Here is a 23,567-nt window from a genome sequence, read left to right as displayed (position 1 = left end):
TGCTCTGAGCTCTGTGGGAGCTCCGGGTTCGCCTGCAGGTGGAGGGGGATGGGTCAGTTCCTCATTCTGATGGAGGCATCAGAGGACTCACGTGTAGAGATGTTGCTTCTAACCAGTTGTGGGGGGACCATTCTTTTTTTTTTTCTTTTAGTAGCCATTCATGTCACTGAGAAAGATGGGGCTATGAAAGAGTCTGTATGTTGTGACTGGGGAGACGGCTCAGTTGGTCAAGTGTTTGCTGCTGTGCAAGCACAGGACGGAGTTCAGATCCCCAGAACCCACACAAGTGCTGTATGGATGTGGCTACCTACCTGTAACCCTAGTGCGCAGGAGGTAGGGACAGAGAATCATTCCCATGGCAAGCTAGCTAGTTAGACTAGCACACTGGGCCAGCTCTGAACTCAAGTGAGAGCATCTGCCTCAGGAAAATAAAGAGGAGAGAAGTTGAGGAAGACAATGATGCCAGCCTGTGGCCTCCACAAGGTACATACACTTACACAAGCACCCCTCCACACACACACACATGCATACTTCTCCCACAGGTGCAAACAAAGGGAAAAAGAATCTGTGTCTGTCCTCTGTACCTCCCCCAGCAAGTTGAGAAATAATACTTGGAATGTAGCACTCCAAATCAATGTAGAAATGATTTGTTTTTGTTGGTTTTGGTTTTGACGCTAGAGAGTTCAGGTGGAGTTTTCTCATGCTGTCTACCTGCCTACGAGAAAAGATTATTTTGTCCCAATGAGCGTGTGACTGAGTAGCAGGTCTGATGGGTTCCCCGAGGGCTCTGCCCTCCCAGCTACACAAGGAACTTTGCTTTTGCCTCTGGGTGCTGCCCACACTGATGTGTATGAAGATGTTGGAATTACATGTTTTGTTCTTAAGACTCGCAACACTGAAAATGATGCTGGCTTTTAAATTAACCTGATTAAATTTGAGTAATAGTTAACTCCACTCACACAGTGTAAGGGAAGGGGCTCCATGTTCCCCTTTGGCTCCTTTACAAGGGAGTCAGGCTCCTGAGAATTCAGCTCACTCAATAGCCCTCCTCGCCCTGAAATGGCCTGTTCAAAGATGCCAGTTGGGTAGTGGCCTCTCCATACGTTTTCTCCATAAAGAGAAAAAAACGAGAAGGGGTGGGGGAGGCTTGTGTTCACAGCCACAGCCTCTCAAAGCCAGCTGAAGACTGTTTAGTTCCTTGTCCCCTGTCCCATTCAGGCTACTGCATGTTTTGACGCTCTCTTTAGCTTTTCACTGAGCCTCAACGCAGATCTCTCAATAGGCAAAGGCTGCTGTGGTGAGCTGAATGCCTGGCCAGCACAATGTGCTGAATTTTAATTGTGCAACGTCCCCTACACTCGCCAGCACCAGCGAGACAGTGGCTATTGTGCCCAGGCATGGGCTCGTGGCTGCCTCTAACCCTGCTGTGGGCTCTGCCCGGATTCCTGAAGTTCCTGTATGCTTTTTTGTAGATCTACACGGATTGGGCCAATCATTACCTTGCCAGATCCGGCCATAAACGGCTCATTAAGGACCTCCAGCAAGATGTGACGGACGGCGTGCTCCTGGCCCAGATCATCCAGGTTGTGGGTAAGAGCACACTTCTCCTTTATGGCCCCTGGGTTACAGCAGAGCCAGCCCAGAAGGGGGGTGGGCTTACACTAGAAGAGCACTGAGGGAGGGGTGTGCTGCCCCTGACCCTGCCCCAGGTGGTCCCAGGTGTCCACTGGTCATTTGATTCTGTCCTCTGAGCACTGGGCAAATAGCTCACCTGGTAGAGTGCTTGCCTGGCATTCATGAGGCCTTGGGTTCCGCCCCAGCATTGCCTCAACCAAGTGTGCTGTCTGGAGGTGGAGACAAGAGGATCAGAAGTTCAAAGTCAGGCTGGACCCCATGAGGCCCAGCTCAAAAGTAATAACAATAATAACAACAAAAATGATTACACAATAATCTCTCACCTTAACCTTAGGGGAAGAGTACTCAGGGCCAGGTGAAACCCTTGCAGTTTGGGGAGGGTGTTTTGCCCCTTTCTTGCCTCCCATTACATCTTCTGGCTCTCCTTTTTGCCAAACTCCATGTAGAGAGAGAGAGAGAGTAGCCATCTTTGGAAATCTTTCAAAAAGGGGGGCACATAGGCTGGTTTAATCCTGCCAACTCTAACTGAGGCTGAGAAACCCAAGCCGAAGCTGCAGAGGGCTGGCGGGCTCTGTTTTTAATACTAAGGGGAAAGAGGACTGAGCCATGGAATTTTCTTGTGTTTTGGCTCTGAGCTGGGCAGGCAGGAGGGTGAATGCTGAGGTGAAGTGTCCCCTTGTTTTTCTGCCTAAGAGAGAGGCTCTGAGACAGGAGGTCAGTTAGATGCCATTAGGCTGGTAGTGGACACTGGTAGCCAGCTGATGGCAAGGAAGAAGGCGGTGTGAAAGGGCAGAGCCCCAGCGCCGGTGGCTTGTCGTTGTGGAAAAGCTGCTTGGCCTTCAAGTGTGAGAAGTAAGTAGCTTTCCTCATGGTAGTTATGCCCAAGCCTGTGGGAGACACCTGGAGACTAGGCCAGTGGGCCTGGCTCAAGGAGAAGAGATTCCCTGCTGTTTTAGGATTAACTTCCCAAGACTGGCTGCCCTCCTTTCTCCTCTTTGTCTGCCCTTTCCTCCCCTCCCTACATTTCTCTTCCTGTGTAGCCCATTGGCAGAAAGGCAGCGGCTTAAAGCACCACGTCTTAACTCCCTCACAGCCTCTGTACCTACCTGCTTGGGTCACAGTGCAGAGTCGCATCTTCACGTGGGCTGGGGTGGGGGTGGGTTGGCTAGTGTGCTCACTGAGGTTTTTTGGCAGAACTTATTTCCTGGGGACTGCAGGACTCTGGGCCCTGGCTTCTCCATGGCTGCCAGCTTAACCTCCCAGAAGCTTCCTTCAGCTTCTTGCCACATGGGCCACTCATTTGACTTCAGTGCCAGCAAGGGAGCAAGTTTCTAGAATAAATCTCTCAGCAAGATGGACCCATAAGGAATGTGACTTGTGGGAATCCTTCCCACACTCGCTGAGGGGATTGTGCCAAGGCATGGACACTAGAGTGCAGGCACCGTGGCAGTCACCTGAGATGAGTGTGTCACACGACCCTCCTTCCAGTTCCTCCTCTTCTGCCTACTCTTCATTCCACACCAAGCAATTTCTCTAATGTTCCTAGAAAATTGGTAATAGTTTTCCCACTTCACTGATAGAGCGATGGAGGAGGAGCCCAGTGTCATGTGATGACTTGTGTGGGGTTCTGACCAGGGCAGTCTGCTTCGGGCGCACTCTTCCACCTCTCGAGCTGCAGACCCCAGCCCTCGTGCAGCCTCTGCCTCTGCCTCTGCCTCCTTTCACTTCGGCTCCGTAACCTGTTGCTGAAATGCCTCCAGCGTGCCACCATCATGCCTCTCACTAGGAGTTAAGCAAAGTCCTCTAGTAGCATCACATCAGTACTAGTTCTTCCCTCCGGGGCTGTAAAAGAACAATCTAAGGGAAACATCAAAATAAATTGAAGACAGTAATGGAGGAGAACCATGGAGGGCTGGAGAGATGGCTTAGTGGTTAAGGTGCATGCCTATGAAGCCTAAAGACACAGGTTTGATTCTCCAGGTCCCATGTAAGCCAGATGCACATAGTGGCACATGCGTCTGGAGTTTGTTTGTAGTGGCTGGAAGGCCTGGCATGCCCATTCTCTCCCTCTCTCTAAATCTCTCTGACTGTAATAAATAAATAAAATTAAATCTTAAAAACAAAACAAAACAAAACATGGAGACTGATGTGGTGGTACACGCCTTTAATCCCAGTACTCGGGAGGAAGAGGTAGGAGGATCACCATTAGTTTGAGGCCACTCTGACACTACATAGTGAATTCCAGGTCAGCCTGAACTAGTGTGAGACCTTACTTCAAAAAAAAAAGCAAAAAAAACCATGGGGTAAAACATGACCTTAGGATAATACATGGATAAGTTAAGAGCAAGCACTTCAGTGGAGAAGAGAAGGCTCAGCTGCAGAGGACGTTGTTGCTGGTGAGGTGTAGGGAGCTGTGCTCCCTTTGCAAAGACTAGTGGAGGCGGAAGTCCTCGGAGGACACTGAAGGCCCGAGAATGGGGTGAGGGGTGTCTCGGGATCTCTCTGTTAGTTGCGTGCTTGTTGCAAGGTGAGATCACCTCATGATTTGGGGATGCATCCAGACCACATCGTGGCCCAGGGATTAGAACCCAACCCTGATGAGGGTTGGGGGGTCAGAGCCTCCTGACAGGATCCTGACAGGAAGGCACCCTCACTTCTGCCATGTCCCAGCCGGTGACCACACACCGCAAAGAACTCAGGAGGAATCTTGGAAAAACCCAAGTTGTAGAACATTCTGTTTAAAAAATAAATAAAGTACAACTACAGCCAGCCACAAACTAGCTGTGTTGTTCAAAAACACCAGTGTCGTGGAAGACGAAAGTCGGAGAAACCATAGCAGAGTAAAGGAGACTAAAGAGGTGAGTAGTGGATGCAATGCTGGGCTCCTCGGGTATGGCATAAGAGGCTGTCACAGACATTTTCCAGTCAGTTGGCAAAAGTGAAATAGTGGCATTGTGTGATTGTTAAATTTCTTGAATTTTGTAACTGTGCTGTGGGAGATGATAGCCTTGTTCTTGAGGCATCCCCACTGAAGTATGAGGAGCAAAGGGCATCATCTGTGTAGCTCTATGTTACCCTGAAGTGGTTCAGGGAAGGTGTGAGGATAGTCCTGGCTACATGGAAGGCAGGAAGATTACTTGAGCCAGGAGTTGATTTTTTCTTAGGTTTTTAAAAAAATTAATGTAATTTTTTAATTAATTTTTTAAACATAAGTTATAATATGTCCCCTACCTCAGTCCCCCTTGCCCTTCGGGCCCTCTTCAGGAGGGTTACTGGTGTTCACTGTGGGACAATCAGGGCCTCTGTCTCTGGGGAGAGCTGTGTCTCAGGCTGTTTCTACCTGCCCTGGGGCTCTTACAGTCTTCCCGCCCCCTTTCTGCAAGGTGTTGGCATTGGGGGCAATGCTTGTGTTACTGCTTCCTCCACATTTTTTTCTGGATGCCAGTAGATGTGGTACAGGTGGCACATCCATTGTGAGCATTCTGCTGTCTTTCCTTCTGTTGATGGATCTTGGATCTCCCCAGTATGCTCTTCCATCTGTAAAATAAAACATATTCTTAGACCAAGTGTGAGAGCAGCTTTGATTAAGAGGGATATACCTACTAGCTTGAGAGACTTTTTTTTTTATTATTTTGAGATAGAGTCTCGCTCTAGCAGAGGCTGACCTGGAATTCATATGTAGTATCAGGCTGACCTTAAACTCGCAGTGATCCTCTTGCCTCTGCCGCCCCAGTGCTGGGATTAAAGGCGTGCGCCACCTCCACGGCTCTGAGAGGCATTTGGATATGGCTTCCCACTTGACTTGTATGGGGACTACTGGGCCTTCTCTGTGGGTGTTGTGATTTTCATGTACATTGTGCTGACTTACTTCCCCAAACCAGTTATGAGTTCTCTCCGCTGTGTGGGCCTTGTGTCCTAACAGGGGCAGTTGGTTTCCCACAAAGGCTGTGTGCTACTGTTGCACAAATGTGTAGTCCTTGTCCAGCTGGTGGATTGGCCTCCTGCTTATTCATGCTGTTGAGCCAGTAATTTGAGACCAGGCTGGGTAACACTGCAAGACCCTGTCAATAATAATAATAATAATAATAATAATAATAATAATAATAGTATAATGAGTCAGAAAAAACAGGCTGTGTACCTACATCGAGAAGAGGAGTGGCAGGAAAGAGGAAGGAGAACAGATGAGGGATAGTGGCGCTGTTACTTTCTACGGCTTCTCCAGACGTTTTCAGGATCTGAAGTTGAGGGCTAGGCGGGGAAGGCAGTTGGTGGAGTGCTTGCCTAATGTGAACAGAACCTTTGGACTTGATCCCCAGCACTGCATAAACTGGGTGTGGTGGTACACGCTGTACTCTCAGCACTCCAGTAGTAGAGGCAGCACCATTAGAAGTTCAAGGCCAGACTGAACTACATGAGACCATGCCTCAAAAGACAGGGAAGGGCTGGAGAGATGGCTCAGTGGTTAAGGCACTTGCCTGTGGAGCTTAAGGACCCAGGTTTGATTCCCCAGTACCCATGTAAGCCAGATACACAAGGTGGCACATACATTTTGACTTCATCTGCGGGAGCTGGAGGCCCTGGCATGCCCATTCTCTCTCTCTTTCTCTCAAATAAATAAATATTTTCTGTCAAATAAATAAATATTTTTTATAAAAATGAAGAAAGGAAGGGAAGGAAGTCAACCCAAAACACATCCAAAACCCAAAGAAAGATCTCAAAAAGCCTGTAGGCCCAAGAAGAACACCATGCATAATGACTAAGTACCATGGTGTTGTGAGATGAGATGTTACCAGCCATGGAGTGGAGATATGGAAGGGTTCTGGGAGAGATCTACCTCAAGCAGAAGTGAGAGTTGGCCAGGCAAGGCCATCACTGGAGGTCTTTCTGCAGGAGACCATGGAAGGGCTGACGGAACAGTTGGTCACCCCACATGCTACTCCTGAGTCTTCATCTGTCCCAGCCAACCAGGTGGCTGTCCTGAATACCAGGCTGTGTGTGACCAGTGCATCCCCACACTGCCTCCTATGCCCAGGGGAGTGGAAATGACACCTTCCATTTAGCCACCGAGGACCCTGACTGTGGTGGCTGACAGCTGGGTCTCTATGCTCAGCCTCTTGCTTGAGGAAGCATCTTGAGTCTTAAGCTGCCCAAGATGGTTGCTGCCCACCATAACAATGCCACACATGGGTACTGGGGACACCCTGGAAGGCAGACATCCTCCAACTGCTCTCTGCTGTCACTGTCAAGAGATGCCAGGGTTGGAATGAGAGGACAAGAGAAGAGGGTGGGCAGGAAAGTAGATGGAAAAGAGTGGTGAGGAGAGTATCAGGGGGAGGCCTCCCCTTAGAAATTGGGAGGACCTGATAGGCACTCAGTTGCCATGCCTGTCTCATACATCCCTGGAGGTTCCAACAGTTCCTGCGACTGTGCCTCCCGTTGCACCCTGCACCATCACCAGGTGGCCTTGGGCACTCCTTCATTGCCCTTCTGCTCAGCTGCTCTCTCTCCCTGTTCTCCAGGCCATTGGCTTGCTACAAAGCAAGAGTCTTTGGAAAGGCAATGAGTTCAATGCCACTGTTGTTGCTTGGATGTGCTTTGATGTAACTTGTCACCTTGTGCACAGACAGGTCACTGCATTATCTAGACTAGGAATGTCTTGAACAGACTGGAAGAAACAAATTACCATTGGCTTTTAGAGATGCCAGCTTTAATCAAGCTGAGGGCTCTGGAGACAGATGTTCTGCTTCCTTGATTATCTGCTTTTGGGCTCCAACCAAAGCCCCCCCCCCCCCCCCCCCCGCCGCCAGTTAATATATTTGGCTCTGAAGATCCAGCTCTTTTACTAACAGAACCAGTGCTGCCCTTAGTACTCTTAAGTGTTTATGACAACCATAGGAATTCTTAAGGATTTAAGTAAAGAAGTATTTAAATTCTATGGAATCAGAAACTAGGAGATCCAAGACTTATCTTGCATTTTTAAGCATTTAATTTGAGTTTAGATTAGCCATTTGACTTACAGCTCTGTGTGGATTTTTTGGGGGTGCTGGTGAGTTGGCTCCACCCAATGGGTTTATTTTGACTGTTGTAACGGCAGTATCAGGTCATAGGAGCTGAAATGTCTACATCCACAGAGCACATGGTGACAGAGTTGGAGGAATAATGAGACCCTGCTCCTCAGTTTCCTGCATACAAGTGATACAGAAAGAGTCTCTGAGGACCCGGGGAGGTGGCTCAGTGGGTGAAGTGCTTACTGTGCAAGCACGGGGATCTGAACTCTGGCACCCGTGTGCAATGCCAGGCATGATGATGGTGTGTACCTGTGACCCCCAGAGGGGTGGGGGAGTTAGAGACAGGACATCCTAGATCTCACTGGCCAGCTAATCTAGCCAAGTCAGTGACCTCTAGTTTCTGTGAGATACCCTGTCTCAGAGAGCAGATGGGGAGCCATTGAGAAGCAACTGATAGTGACTTCTGGCCTCTACACATGTGTGTAAATATGTGCCCACACACATATGATCATACATTACACACACCACACATGTGCAGAAAGTCAAAAATTCTTTAACATTCCCTAAGTAGCGTTGTAGATTGACAGTTCCCATCCTTCACTGCAGTGAGCAGGGACACCCTAATGCCAAGTGCTGTTGTCAGTCAGTGACTTAGGACTTTGGTGTCATGAGTGTGCAGTTGGAAGGTATTTGGAAGGTGTTTGTATAGGTGACTCCAGATCATGTAAGATTCTCTTTTCCACTGAGTGTCAATGCAAAGGTCAGATCGTGTGAATGCCATGATTTCCCACATGCCATTTGTCATGCAGATTTTCCTGTCCTCAGTTTGCACATCTATATTTACCAGTGGAAGGACAGCTGCCTCAGAATAGGCTGCAAAGCCTTGGCTTGTTGAGATGCTCAGAATGCTCGTGTCTTCGTTCTGCTTGACAAGTATTTATTGAGGAGCTATTATGCCAGGCAGTGTCCTACGAGCTGAGGTACGGTAAGAACGAAGCAGGTGGAAGTCTGTGCTGCTGTGACATTCGCGTGAAGGCAGGCCGTTCTGGCGCTGCTGAACAGATGCTGCTCACAGATCTGCCTCACTCAGGGACCATTATGGAAGAGTGCCAGAAGATTGTGAGGAAGACTGTAAGAGCCACAGGGTGGGTAGAAGTATGCTGAGGCTTTACTTACGCAACAGTAAACGCCAGTAACCCCACTGAGGAGAGCCCTCAGGGAAGGTGGGAGCAGGACTGGGGGAGAGGGGATATAAGACCACAGCTCCTGCAGAAAATCTGAAAATAAGTTAACAAAAAACAGAACAGATGTCCGTGAGTCATTCCACTCAATGACCATCTCCCTCTCCCTTTCCATCCCCTCTATTCTCTTCTGTCTACTCGGTATTAAACCCAGGGACTTGTGTATTTCAGGCAAACCCACATTCCCAGCCAACTAAGCATCTTTCATGTACTTTTTCTGACACCTTTGGGGTGGAAGGCTTTTATCTTGGTGGTCTGACATTAAACAGAATTGAAAACTCTCAGCTGCCTCACTGGTTCCCCTGGTGGGTCATAGCCCAGGACATCCAATACCTTTGGCAGATGCAAAACACGCATAAACCAGCAACACTACGCTGACCAGGCTGGCTGTTGCTGATTAGATTTTGAGCAGTGTCCTGTCCTAGCTGAATTACTTTTGGGCACTTCTCTGTCAAGGTAGAAACACTAGGGAAAACATAAACCTAATTTGAGATAATAGTGAGCTAATGTTCAGAACTCTTCTAGGCTTGGGACACTCTGATTCTATTTCCTTTTCAGAGAGATTTTAATCTTTCCTCTCTATGGAAGCTTTAACCATCATATTCATTAAAATCTGATGAGATGATTTTTTTGTGCAGGGTGGGGAGGACTTCATTCAATTTTGCAAGTAGTTTTTGAGCTCTAAGGATACAAATGTGAAAAATGACCTTGAGGTGCCAGCCAGGTTCTCACAGCCGAGGTGAGGGAGACAAGGGTGGCAGGGGCATGGTGGGAGCTAAGACCCACAGGAGGCAGACCCCCCTTCCTTCCTGTGGGGTTCTGTCTGAGCGTCTGAGTCCAGCTAACATGGAGTCATCAAGGAGACAAAACAATTGTCTTGTGTGTGTTCTTGTGTGTGCTTATGTGGGTGCATAAGCATGTGTTGGAGGAGGTAGAAGCCAGAGGCTGACATTGGTTTTCCTTGGTCACTCTGCACATGGTGTTTGAGACAGTCTCTTTTTGAGCCTGGAGCTTGCTGATTCAGCTAGATTCTTAGCTAGTGAGCTAACTCCTGGCTGCCCTCTGCTCTCCGTTGCCTCAGGATGGAGTTATGACCATGCCGCCAAGCCTGGCTTGTATGTAGGTGCTGGGGACTGAACTCAGGTCCTGGTGCTTCCGCAACAAGCACCTGATCCACTGAGCCTTCTTCCTAGCTCCCCCCGTTTTTCTTTTGAAATGTTTTCTGTTATGTATTTTGCCTAGAAGATCAGAACATACATGGTGAGGTTAATGGTTAAAAAAAAAAAAAAGCCGCTCGACACCTGCTGTGTCCTGGATGTTATGCTGGAGGCTTGTTATCCTGCCATCTCATTGTCATTGTTCCTCCCTGAAGTAGGAGATATTAGCTCTGCTTTACAGACAAGGAATTTACAGGCCAGCCCAGTGAGGAGATGTGGCTTGGATAACACAGCCAAGAAGCTCAGGAGCTAGGATAAGATCGGGGTGTCTGGCCCAGCATCATGTTCTCAGTAGCACCGTGCCTTTTGCATGCTGCTGAGTTTTCTCATCTGCCCTCTCTCTCCATAGGTGTTTTGGGCGGTGCTTTGCCAGGGAGCGTCCTTCCTTGTCGAGAACCATGTTCACTGTGGGAAGGAGGCCATTCCTCCTTCTGATTAGTACTGGCTTTGCCAGGGAGCATCCTTCCTTGCAGAGAACCATGTTCACTGTGAGAAGGAGGCCATTCTTCCTTCTGATTAGTGCTGGCTTTGCCAGGGAGCGTCCTTCCTTGTGGAGAACCATGTTCGCTGTGTGAAGGAGGCCATTCCTCCTTCTGATTAGTACTGGCTTTGCCAGGGAGCGTCCTTCCTTGTGGAGAACCATGTTCGCTGTGGGAAGGAGGCCATTCCTCCTTCTGATTAGTACTGGCTTCCTGTTCATTCACTTTTCCCATAGTGAGGTGCATTTGGACTGGAGGCATATATGTGCTCTCTTCTATCTGGATTGCTCTGTGGCCTTGGTCAGCCACTTTTAAGTCTCTCTCCATCTCCCCACTTGCCTCCACTTTGGGAAAGACAGTGGGACAGAATAAAGCAGTAGCAATGTGTCTGGTTTGTGCTGCTCTTGCTTGTGGCTTCTGTCTCTGTGAGCCGAGCTGGAGCTGGACTGAGCCCCTCAGAATCATCCCTTCATACATGGGGAGGTTGCAGCTAAATTTGCCCCTGGACCTTCAAGCACGATCCCAGCTTCTTGCTAACCCAGTCTCCAGACATCACCACGATGCTCCATCACAGCAGGGCTGTCATCAATGCAGTTGTCTCTGTTTAAGTGATGACGACCTTGCCCCAGCTGTCCCTGGAGGCCAGCAGCTCGATGAGTAAGTCCTGAAGCTTGCTAGATGCGGCTCGGCATTTCACATGCCAACGCTGATTGGATAGACCCCAGTATGGGCCGTAGGACTCGGGCAGCCTCCAGTGTCCTGACCATCACTGCTGAAAGCATCTCTCTGCTGATTACTTATTTGCCTGACTCGTTTTTTCTTTTACAGCAAATGAAAAGATCGAAGACATCAATGGCTGTCCGAAGAACAGATCGCAAATGGTAAGTGGTCATGGGTAATGTCCATGCTGGATTAGCAGGCCGTGCCTCTCAGAGACCTGAGTAGCTTCCAAAAAATTCATTCACGTCAGGCACTTCATTCCAGGGGGTATATTACCCAGTCTTCCCCAAGAGTCTGTGCTCTGTTGGGACATTTGTTGCCATCTATTGAAAAGTAGCTATGATTTTTCTGCATGTGCAGATTGTAACTATGATAAAATGAAATGCTGTTCTTTGTTTTCGAAACAAGTTATCCAGAGTGGGTGTAAACACACGCGTGTTCAGATCACGAGCTCATGAGCTCATATGACTCAAAGCCCCGGGGTGGTTTATGTTTGTGTGCAGAGCAGGCTCTGGGGCAGCAGTGGCTCACTGGTCCACGCGGGGCTTGTGGTCTGCTTTCCTGTAAGGTTTGAATAAGGTGGCATCAGCTCTGTGGTGGTGGTGTGTGAAATGAACAGTCACATGTGGGTCCTCCTCAGCCACCCCCATGTGAGGGCTCCACTTTGGAAATGCCAGAACTTATTTTTAATGTCTGTTCTTGTTCTCTGCATAGAGTGAGTTAAATTTCATCCTCGCTGTACTCTGGGATTGGTCACCTGTGATGTGTGAAGGACTTGTTTTCTCACTCCCAAATTCTGTTCCACCTCAGGAAATGGTATGATCGTAGTCTGTTCAGATATCCTAAAGAGAATCTTACATGATCTGGAGTCACCTATACAAACACCTTCCAAATACCTTCCAACTGCACACTCATGACACCAAAGTCCTAAGTCACTGACTGACAACAGCACTTGGCATTAGGGTGTCCCTGCTCACTGCAGTGAAGGATGGGCATTTATTTGCTTCCAGAAATTTATGAAAGGGCATCACATGTTTTTCTGCCCTCACCCCACTCCCACCATTTAGTAGCTACTGTAGAATGCCCTGCTTCAGTTCACTGTGTAACTTTCTGAGACTTCTGTGATCCCAGAGTGCTGGGCAGGAGGGCGTCCCTTTCAGAGTGCACAGAGTCAGTTTGATTGTGAAGAGGCTGATGTGCGTGGCAGGGAGGGAGGGGCTTATCTGCCAGTGTACATTCTGAAGTAAGTTAACAAAGATTCTGGCTCCACTGGAGTTTTGTGTCTTTTCTGTTGGTTGCAGAGACCAGCCATTCCTTGAGTAGGAGACTCCCCAAGCAGGATGCTCTGAGCTGCTTTGACCCTAGGAAAAGCTTGGCTGCTATTTTTACCAGCACTGTGGCAGCTGTCTAGTGTATTAATAATTGAGAAATTTTGGACGATAGACTTAATTTTAGTGCAAGCATTTTACATATGCAGTGATATCTTCCCATGAAAGAGAGGAGTCATCTCCCTGTGGAACAGATATCAGGGCACTGATCCCAGCCTCTTCTAACGCAGCTGTAGAACTGGCATTCAGAGGTAGGCAGCATTTCCTTCTATCTGGTCTATTTTTTCCTGCACCAGTTATTGAGGATGTTGCTCGTTATTAAAGTCTACTTTCAAGCTTGTAAAATATTACCGTCTTGGAGTCTTCCATGCACATTTATTTTTATCTGCAAATATGTTTGTTATAAATATTATCACAGCGGCAGTGCCATCTTGGGCTTCTTCAGAACTCAGCTAGGGTACAGTCATCGTGTGTGTTTGTGTGTGCGTGTGTGTGTGTGTGTGTGTGTGTGTGTGTGTGTGTGTACTGTGCTTTCTTTAGAACACAGGGATATAAAATTCTGTAATTGCCTGTGATGATTAGTTCCAGCTGGGGGAGGGGAGGCAGACAAAGTCTTGTGGTGAACTGGAGAGAAGAGTTCAGCTGACAGTCTGTAAGTTGGAGAAATGCATTTCCATGCAGTTGTCTGCTCTGTTGGAAATGAGAAAGGTGGTGAGGTGGTCAATGGGGCTGTTGTCCTTTGTCCTGCCTAATAGTGCAGTGCCAGGTGCATGAGGCATAGCTCAGGTCAGGAAGGAAGTTAGATAAGGCTTGAGCTAAAGGAACAGTGTGCGTGTGTGTGTGTGTGTGTGTGTGTGTGTGTGACTTTTCTGATTGCTATGACAGAATATCTGACAGAAGCAACCTTAGGGAGGAAGGAGTTATTCTTCTACATTCGTTCATGGTGGGGGGACTATGGCAGCTAGAGAGGCCGGCTCCCTGGTGGCAGGAGCTTTCAGTGAAATCTGTTGTAGCTTGTGGATCAAGAAGCAGAGAACTCTGGCTAGAAACATACTCCCCAAGGCCAGCTAGGCCATGTGGTAACAGGTTCCACAACCTTCTTCTTCTTCTTCTTTTTTTTTTGAGGTAGAGCCTCACTCTAGCCCAGGCTGACCTGGAATTCACTATGTAGTCTCAGGGTGGCCTCGAACTCATGGCGATCCTCCTACCTCTGCCTCCTGAGTGCTGAGATTAAAGGCATGCGCCACCACTCCTGGCGAACTCCTGAACAGCACCATCAGTTGGGGACTAAATATTCCCAACACATGAGCTTGTGGGGGTGAGGTGCAATTAAACCTTCACAGTGTGCGTATGTGTGCGAGTGCACGTGCACGCACGTGAGTACACTGGGGTGAATGCTTCTTTGCTCATGGGCGTGTCCTTTGCGATGTGGGATCGTACATAAGCCACCTTGCCCAGACTCCCGGGGCTCACTTCCTGTTCACGTGTTCCTTGGGGTGGTGACGGAGTGTCTGTGGTTTGCAGGGCAGCATCTTCTTGGCAAAGGGAAGATGGGCCATGGAAGTGAGAACCTGCGGACTATGTTCTGTTGGAGGGTCACCGACTCCTACAGGGCGGGTGGCATGTGTGTGTGAGGCAGCGGCTTCAGAGGAGCCTTGAACAAGGGGACTGGAGAACAGCGACTGTTTTGGAGCAGGCAGGAGCTGCCTTCACCCCTGTTTCTAAGGGGCTTCTCACCTCATCTCGTGGCCACTGGGTTCTAGAGGGAAGGCCTGAAGGGGAGGCTCCCTGTCTTCTCCTTTCACTGCTCTCTGCCCATAGACTGCCCAGGAGCTCCAGTTTTGCTCTAACACCCAGGTCCTGTTTTGAATCCTGCTCGCTTGTTAATGATGGGGAATCTGGGCCAGGGACTCCCAGAGCATTGCATCCATCAGCAAACAGTCACAGTGTCCTGTGCTAGGCCCTGGGCTAGGCCAGGTAAATAGCCGGTGAGCCCCCACAGGCATGAGGGGCTTTTCAGATCTTAATGAGCCCAGGGTGCTGCAGACCCCACAGGCATGGGGGATTTTGAGGTCTAGAGAATCTTCACTGCATCATCACTCCTCAGATTGCCGCATCTGAGGGAGTCCCAGAGCGAGGTTCGCTGAAGGGAATATCTGCGGTCATCCACGTGTTTGAATGGAAGTTCAACTACAGTACCTGGGGACTTTGCAAGGGGTTGATAATACTCTCCACACCAGCATCATCACAGGCCTGGACGGGCTGTTTACAAACCTTCCTAAGTACGCACACTCAGTCCTCCTGATCTGCTGCCACTGCCACTTCCAGGTGGAAACCCGGGCGTTGGGTCATGCAGTACTGCTGTCCCCATGACTCCAGTCTGATGCTTCTGCACCCAGATTTATTTGTACTTGAGTATGTGGGTGGCGTGTGTGTGTTTGTGTACATGTGTGTGTGCATACTCACTCATATGCATGTTGGTAGTGTGCACACCTGTGGAAGCCAGAGGTTAACACCAGATGTCTTTCTCTTCCTCTGTCACTCTCCTCTTGATCTTTATGAGACAAGGTCTCAGTGGGTCTGGAGCTCACTGAGCAGCTAGCCTGATCATCAGCAAGCCCCAGGAACCCTTCTTCTCTGCCTCCCCAGCACGGGCATTACAGGCCCAGGCCATCACAGGGCGTTTTAGGTGGGAGCTGGGGCTCTGCATTTAGGTCTTCATGCTTGCACTGAAAGCAATTCATCTACTGAACCATCTCCTCACCCCAGCATCCAGCCCTTGTTCCTCAGAAAGTAGACCTTGATAGCACTGGTAACTGGTGACCAGAGAATGTGTAAGACAGCAGTTTCCCTTTTCCAGAGCCAGTCCGGCTTTGGCTTGTTTTTTATGAGCCTTCTGCCCTGTTTCAGGTCTGCCTTTAATACTTTGGGAGCCAAAGACTTTGACATGGAGTTCTAGAAATAACACTCCACTCTATCCTTGCCCTCCACCAAATATGTCTGGTTACCCCTTAAATAAGTTTATGTGCGTAGGCCAGAGCTGGTTGAAGTGTTTTGCCTGTGTAATGTTGCCATGGCAACCAAGGGGCATCTTTGTTCTGTGTTAGTTTGGAAGGAAAAACTTTGCTTGGTGCTCAGCCAGAGGGTGCTGGGCGGCTACTGGGTCGCTCCTTTTCACATTGAACTTGGTGCCCTCTGAGATGTTAGAGGCTTGGATCACTGTGGAGCCTTGGAGCAGCCAGCTGCTGGGGTGGCTTTCTTTTCTAATCATTATTTTAAGTGGCTTGGCTTTCAGTTCTCCATGGGTGTGGGGGACATAGCTAGGAAGGCCTGCTGGCCCTTTCCGTCAAAGTCCCTAGGCCCCCCTCCTCTCTGTCTCTTGACTCCCAACTGTTCCTTGTTCCCTTCCTGGCTTCCCCTGAATCCTTTCTTCCAAGTGTACCTAGACCAAGGGCTGCCTGGGGCCAGAGCCAGCCAGGCCTGGCGGAGCTCCCTCCCTGCTAGCTAATTGTTCAGTCTCCTGAAGCCTCGGGTCTCCTGTGCTATGAAGTGGGCGTGATGGTAGCATACACTTCATAAAGTCCTTTCTGTGGACTAATGAGGTAATGAAAATAATAATAATAGATAGTAATTAAAGTGGTTAAAAGTACTAAAGCAGGCATTGTTCAGCTGGGCCAGTGCCAAGGCACGTGAGCTTACTACCTCCATCCTCCTGGCGTGTGGGCAGCACCCCGTCCATGGCAAATTCCTTGGTGATGATGATGATAATGCCATCATTTGACTTAGGAGTTTTGCATTTACACTAGACCAAAAGCAACTTATAGAAGGAAAGGCTTGTTTCAGGCTTACGGATTCCAGGGGAAGCTTCATCGTGGTGGACGAAGCTGGCTCACTTCACCATGCCTCCACAGCAGACAGAGAAAGCCTCCCACACCAGCAAGCTGGAGCTGACTCTGAACACACCTGGTAGGGCTGAACTCAAGATCCATCCCCCACTGACACATCTCCCCCAACAGGGCTCTCCTTGCTAAAGACTACGTAGGAAGCTTAATCCTAATCAAAAATACCTCAGGGCTGGAGAGATGGCTTAGCACTTAAGGCACTTGCCTGGGAAGCCTAAGGATAGGTTGAGTTCCTCAGTTCCCATGTAAGTCAAATGCACAAGGTGGCACATGCATCTGGAGTTCGTTTGCAGTGGCTAGAGGCCCTGGCACATCCATTCTCACTCTCTCACTCTCTCTCTCTTTTTCTCTCTCTCTAATAAATAAATAAAATATTTTTTAAAAAAAACCTCAGACTATGGGGATATTACATTCAGACCAACATAGTAGTCTATCTTTTTTTATAAGAAGTATTTTTATTATTTGAGAGAGGGTAGGGGGCAGACAGAAAGACTGATGGTTATACCAGGGTCTCTTGCCATTCCAGATACACTCCATATGCATGTTCCACTTTGTGCACCTGGATTTATGTGGGTACTGGGATTTGAACTCGGGCTATTAGGCTTTGCAAGCAAGCGCCTTTGCCCTCTGAGCCATCTTTCCAGCCCCCAGTAATTCATATCTTTAAGTTTATGGAACTTGGGAAACCAGAGGGGAGAGCGTCCATTTTCTTTTCCTCAAATGACAACTGACTTCACATATAGCCTGAGCAGATCCTGAATCCCAGAGGTCATCTCAGTGTTCCCTGGAGTTCCAAAGACCCATGGCTCCATGCCATTGCTGCTTAGGGCCTGCTTCTGCTTTCACCCTGTCCTGGTGGGGCCCCATGGAGAATGCCAGCAACTGAGTTTGTGTTCCCAAGACTGCGGGAGTTTGCTTTTACATACAGACAAGGGGAGGAAATACTTTCCCAAGACAGTGGGATGCAGGCGAAGGGAGGACTACTCTGCAAGCTTCTGCTCCACAGAACGCCCTCCCTCTTTACCGTGTTGTAGGCCAGCCTGACAGGAGCTGACTTGCAGCTCCAAGTAGGAGTGGGCAGCTAAGGGCAGGACTCCCCCGGCTGACCCACCCCAAGGCCAGCAGTGAGGGAGATGCAGTGATGGAGCCTAGAAAGGGACATGTCCGTGCCAGGCCTCAGACCTGGGCACCAGGAGCCTTCTTGCTCTCGTCACTGTATTTGGGTGAGTCTTTCTCTCCCTTAGACTCTGGAGACTATGAGGCATCCCCTTGAGCACATGAACCCTGACACCAATGGCTGTGTCATAGGCTGTCTGTCACTTAAGCCCTCTGGGGACCATCTCCTGTCACAGTTCCTGCCTCACAGTGTGCTTTGAGATGTTCTCAAGGATCTGTCTGAAGTGCTTACATATTGCTGGGCATAAGTAACACTCAATAGATGGTAGTTCTGCTGATGACTTCTTTTCAAGGTGATTAAATTCTGAGGTGTGGTGTTTATGTGCGTGCATACACATGAAAACACATGTATGTGCGGTGTGCATGCACAGGTGTGCACACGCATGTAGAGACCAGGGGTTGACATTGAGTCTCTTCCTATGTTGCTTCTCCATCTTATTTTTGTAAGACAGGGTCTCTCCACTGAACCTGCAACACAGATTAGTCTGGGCAGGCTGGCCAGGTCTTCCTACTCGGACTAAAAGCCCTTTACCTGCTGAGTCTTCTCCCCAGCCCAAGGCAGGTAAGTCTTGATAGAAACACACACATCCCCGGAGCCTGGCCACCCCTGGTTGCCAGTCAGTGTTGGCCCAGTCACTTCTTGAAAGCATGGCCTTGATCCTCCACTGATCTCGACATGTCTCTTTCTTCATGGGGACATGTGAGAGGAAAGCACCTGACAGAGCACCCCCAAGTTCCCCTCGCTGGTATTAGGCCCACAGAGCTCACCTTCTTGTGAGCTCTCCTTAATGCCATCTTAGAATGGAGGTACAATTTCTGTCTACTTTTGCCTTTGGGAGCTGAGGAGTTTTACACCAGAGTCTTCACAGAGGAGGAGGAATGGTTGGCACTCAAACACACATCTGTCCACTTTGGGAGATGTAGTGTTCAGAGAAGGAATGTAGTACACAGTTTCCTGACCTGTCCAAATTTCATTTCTGTCCCCTTGCTGAGCATCTGTAGAGATGGAAGACATTAGGCTTAGCTGGGAGTAAGAGTGAAGGGCGAGGCCTGGACATTTCTGGGAAAGACTGGAGTTGACCTGTCCTTGGGAACTCACATACTGCCACAAGGCAGGTGGCCCTGGTGACAGCAGTCTCTTGTGGCCTCCAGGAGCCTTGGCGCCAGGGCCTTCTCCACAGAGCTCCTGGGCTGGGGTAGGGCCCTCTGCAGTGGGCTCAGGTTTCTGGCCCAGTAACTGGGAGCCATTCCAGCAGCTGCCAGCCAGCCGGCTACTTGCCTGGGGAGCATCTGAGAGCCTGGGGCAGCTGAATCACCTCAGCCTGGGACCTTTGGGCTATTTTTATATGGCCGGGAGGGCACACACGTTACAGAACCAAGGAGGAATGAAGGAGCGCTCAGGGGGCACGCAGCGCGGAGAGTGTAGAGCTAAGAGCAGTAGAAGCATCCATGGCGTCCCACAAGGAGCCCATGTCCCGGCACGGGCCGTGTCGTGGGGTACAGACAGCAATAAAATGTGTCCCTTCCCACCCCAGCATGGCTGCCCAAGACAGAGGGAAGACTCACACGTTGCTGTAACAGTCCCAAAGAGAGCAATTCTCTCCGTGAGTCAGAGAAGATATACTTTTAGAGTTCACGTGCAGCACACCTGGACGCACCTGCGCCATGTGCCCCATCCTGGGCTCAGGAGAGGAATCCACCTCCACCTGGGCAGGTGGCCAGCTCAAGCGAGATCTGGTTGGGTGAGATGGGCAAACGCTGAATCCTGCAAGTGAGGCAGGCGGGGCAAGCTGCTGGCGAGAGCAGCTGGGATAGGCGTGGTGAGGGTGTGACTGCAGGTCGGCCTAAGAGCCCTCCCCTAAGGGCTGTCCTGATCCTGCCTAGCCAGCAATGATCTGCCTGTTCTGGAACCCCACAATTTGGTGTGCTCTTCGGGGCCAGCTGGTGGTCATGGTAAAGACCCAACCGTCCCTTCCCTCCCACCACAGAGCCGTTGCTGAAGCCCAGTGAGCACACACTGTGTGCTGGTCGCGGTGTAGACATTCTGTCTGTTGACGGACTTGATTTTCATAGACCCTGTGAGGGTACATAGAATATTGTTCTCACTTTTACCAACAGACAGCAGTGAGTGACTTGTCACACAGCTGAGCCTTGGCACTGAAGCGTGCATGCTGGAGGCCTGGCTCGAGTGTGTCCTCTTCATCAGCATGAGTTGCTGAATGGAAGGAAACTGGTTGTAAAACAAGAAAGACTGGCATGGAAGTGCAAAAATGACTCACGTTCCACCAGCCCCAGGGACAGGCGTGCACAGGCTCCGATGGAAGTTCTGCCTTGGGAAGGAGATCTGCGGTGGAGAAGGAGCAGCAGGGGCCAGGAAAAGGGCAGGCCTGCTATGCAGGTGGGCTAGCAGGCGCCAGACTCCCCGAGCCTTTCCCCTTTCTTGTACCCGCTGGTCTGTGCACCGAGGTTTCTTCATACTCACAAAGTAGGCACCCAGTGATGTCAGGCTGAACAGTGGGCCGCACCTATGTTGTTTCGCGCCGTAAAACCACGTAGTCCAACAATGCGTGGGTGTTGTAGTCAGCATCCCACTGCTGGGATGAACCTCCAAACCTGACCCAGTTTATGGGAGGAATGGAATTTATTCAGGCTTGAAGATCCAGGGGAAGTTCCATAATAGTGACAAAGAGAAAACCCAGGCAGAGCTGAGACTGCTCTCTGCAGACCTGAGGCTGGAATTCCAGACCTGTCCCTCACCACACCTTAGGGCTGAACCCTAGGATCCGCCCACAGTGACACCTCCCCCAGCCAGGCAGCTAGAGATCTGATAAGCAACAAGCTTGACTAAAACCCCTGAATCTACTGGGGGACATCCATTCACACTACCATAGTGGAGTTAAGCTATGGCTTGTGCATGGGATGGTTCTGGGGTTGAATCCTTCTAAGAAGTCAGCCAGAAGTGAGGGAGCCTGGGTGGTGCTATGCTGCCGGCTCTGGATGCAGGATGGAGCCTTAAGCCAAGGAATGCAGAGGGCCCTAGGCAAACAGATCTCACCCAGAACCCCCAAAATAGACCTAGCCAAGCAGCTGGTTGAATTTTAGCTCACTGTGACTGACCTCTGGAATTTCAACTGATGCATAGTTGTGAGGTTGTGGAGTTGATTGTCATAGTGGCAGGGAACTAACAACCTAGGCTTTGAGCACAGAGCTGTCTGTGCCAGAAGGGAAGCCCTGTGAGCTTTACAGCCCACCCTCACCAGCAGGCTTCTCGCAGGCTTCTGGAGGCTCTGTGGCTCCTAGGAAGTGTGCCCTGCCTGCATACGCCGGGATGGGCTCTCCATGCCCACATGGTCTGTGCAGGTTGGTGTGGGGAGGATGAGGAGGGCAGAGGTCACAGTCAACAGAGCAGCACCACAGCCTGCTGTGGGCGCCCTTGACTCCAGGCAGTCATGAGAAGCCACGCCATTTCTTCTGAGAGGTCAGAACTGAATGCTGGTCTTCTTGACTTCTTTCCTGCAAATGTAAAGTTAGCAGTAGGTTCATGCTGGCTAACTCATGTGTGCTTGTCTTGTAATTGACATGACATTTAAGCTACTCCTATGAGAGATTTATCATATTTTGTTATTTATAACATCAAAGCTTTGTCACACAAGTAGCCTGGTTTTCATCTCTCAGTTCAGTGAGGAAAGTTCTCCATATTCCTGGCACCTGGCATTGGGCTGGGCATTGTAGCAGTGCTCAGCTCATGTTTCTCAGATGCACGAGCTGAACTGTGAAAGCTCTGACCATCCGGGGCTTCCCAGACAGGGAGGGTGCTCCACGACAGTTTACCAAGGGGAGTACTTTTCAGTGCTTTCAACAAATTTGGGCAGTTGTAAGCCAAGAAATTCTTTTATTCTGTCTCTTTTCTTACAGTTTCAGTTAGTTGTATTATTTTGTTTACTTTTATTTTTGCTAAGGCAGGGGCTCACTGTGTAGCCCAGGCTGGCCTGGAACCCATAGGAATCATAGGCTTATGCCGCCATACCACAAGGCGCATGTATGTCAGACACCGACTTAGCAGGTGCCTCTCAGCCTTCAGCGCACAGACCTGCAGAAGTGGGTAGGTGGTAGCTTCTCAGTGCCCACTGACAGCTAGTGTGTTTCCCAAGCTCCCGGGAGATGGTAAGGCTGGTCATGTGACTGCATTTGGCCAACATTGTCTTAGAGTCAATTCAAAAACCTCAGCTGGGCATGGTGGCACATACCAGTCAACCCAGCACCAGGAAGCTGAGACAGGAGGATTTTCATAAATTCTATGCCAGCTTGGGCTACATAGTCAGCAATTGGCCAGCCAGTATTACACACACACACACACACACACACGAAAGCTTCTTTCAGGACATGTCTGTTCAAACATAAATGTACAATATTTGCTCGACAAATTTAAATGATTTGGCATTGACAGTATTTCAAAGTGGATGTCTATGGTAACAAAATTCCTTGAACAAGTTGGCCTGCCTCTCTCTGAGGAGGTTCAGGATGCAAGGGACAGTCTTTGTATTGTCTCCATGTTCTAAGTTGATAGGATCTGACTTGTGTCTTTGGCTATGGTCTCATGGGAGTGTTCTTGTGATGTCCCTACCCTTCTGGCTGGCCTGACCTCAGTAACATTTCATTTCCTTCAAGGAAGTTGTGGAGTGCTAATGCGTGTTTGTCTTGTAAGTCCCGTGACATTTAACAGGCTTGACAAATTTAGCACATTTATGTGCTGTTGCACACCAGCCACCTTTGTAACGCAGTGTGTTTTCATCTTTCGTTTCCTTGCACTTGCTGCATGAGCTGTTTGTGGCCACGCTGTCCATCTGCAGGTGCCCCTGGCTCCCGTAGATGCTCGGTGGAAGGTTGAAGAGGACCCTCCCTCACACCTGGGCCGGGACAGAGGCGCTGGGAGCAGCAGCCTGGTGCTCAGCAAGGCTGGAGCGCTTGGTAGATGTGAAAATGAGGGCTTGGGAGGGGCTTGTCACGGACCTTCCTGGGCAGAACGAGGAATCCGGTAGTGATTTATAGCCGTTTAGATGGTGGCTTATATGAAAGACATCTGGCCTTGTGCTTAGGTCCACCACCCTGCATATGTCTTCATGGAGTTCTTATGTTCAGCCTAGCATCAAAGGGCTGTTTTTTTGGATGTGTGGGGTTTGTTAGTTTTTAATTTATTCTCTTTTTATACTTCCATGAAGTGCAACTTAACAAGCAGTGCCTGTTGGCATGTGAAAGCACACGTAGCCTGTGGTGTGTGCAAGAGGAGAACGGGGCTGGGGATGAGTGCCAGTCTACTCACTTGAGCAGAGTTAGGGCACGGTGGCCCTCGACCTTCAAGTGCAGCTCCCCGAGGAGCTACTAAAGCAAACATGGAGTAGATACCACAGTCATATGAGAATCATAAAAATTCATCTCCCAGGGCTGTGGGGATGGCTCAGCAGTTAAGGCACTTGCTTTTGCAAAGCATACCATCCAGTGTTCAATTCTCCAGCAACCCATGTAAAGTTAGACTGGCATTTTTTGCAGCAGCATCAAGAGATCATACACTCAAACACACATGCATACACACACACACAAATATATAAAAATTTAGAAAATCCATCCTTTTTAAAAATATATATTTTATTTAAGCAGGGCGTGGTGGCACATGCCTCTAATCCCAGCACTCGGGAGGCAGAGGTAGGAGGATCGCCATGAGTTCGAGCCACCCTGAGACTACATAGCGAATTCTAGGTCAGTTGGGCTAGAGTGAGACCATACCTTAAAAAAATTTATATATATATATATATATATATATATATATATATATATATATATATATATATATATATATATATATA

General features: G+C 49.3%; 1 protein-coding gene across 6 annotated transcripts in view; it reads left to right on the top strand.

Annotated features, from left to right (window-relative positions):
- Positions 1 to 23,567, top strand: part of Nav2 (neuron navigator 2) — a 728,975-nt gene that overhangs the window by 459,998 nt on the left and 245,410 nt on the right. For all 6 annotated transcript variants that reach the window (XM_045145595.1, XM_045145596.1, XM_045145594.1 and 3 more), the window contains exons 2-3: positions 1,473 to 1,590; positions 11,409 to 11,461. In XM_045145595.1, coding sequence (XP_045001530.1) covers positions 1,473 to 1,590; positions 11,409 to 11,461 — 171 coding nt within the window. The remainder of the gene's footprint in view (positions 1 to 1,472; positions 1,591 to 11,408; positions 11,462 to 23,567) is intronic.

The sequence above is a fragment of the Jaculus jaculus genome, chromosome 3, assembly GCF_020740685.1.
Source record: "Jaculus jaculus isolate mJacJac1 chromosome 3, mJacJac1.mat.Y.cur, whole genome shotgun sequence".
Classification (NCBI taxonomy): Eukaryota; Metazoa; Chordata; class Mammalia; order Rodentia; family Dipodidae; genus Jaculus; species Jaculus jaculus.
Note: the sequence above shows the minus strand (reverse complement) of the source record. Positions and strands in the feature narration are given on the sequence as shown.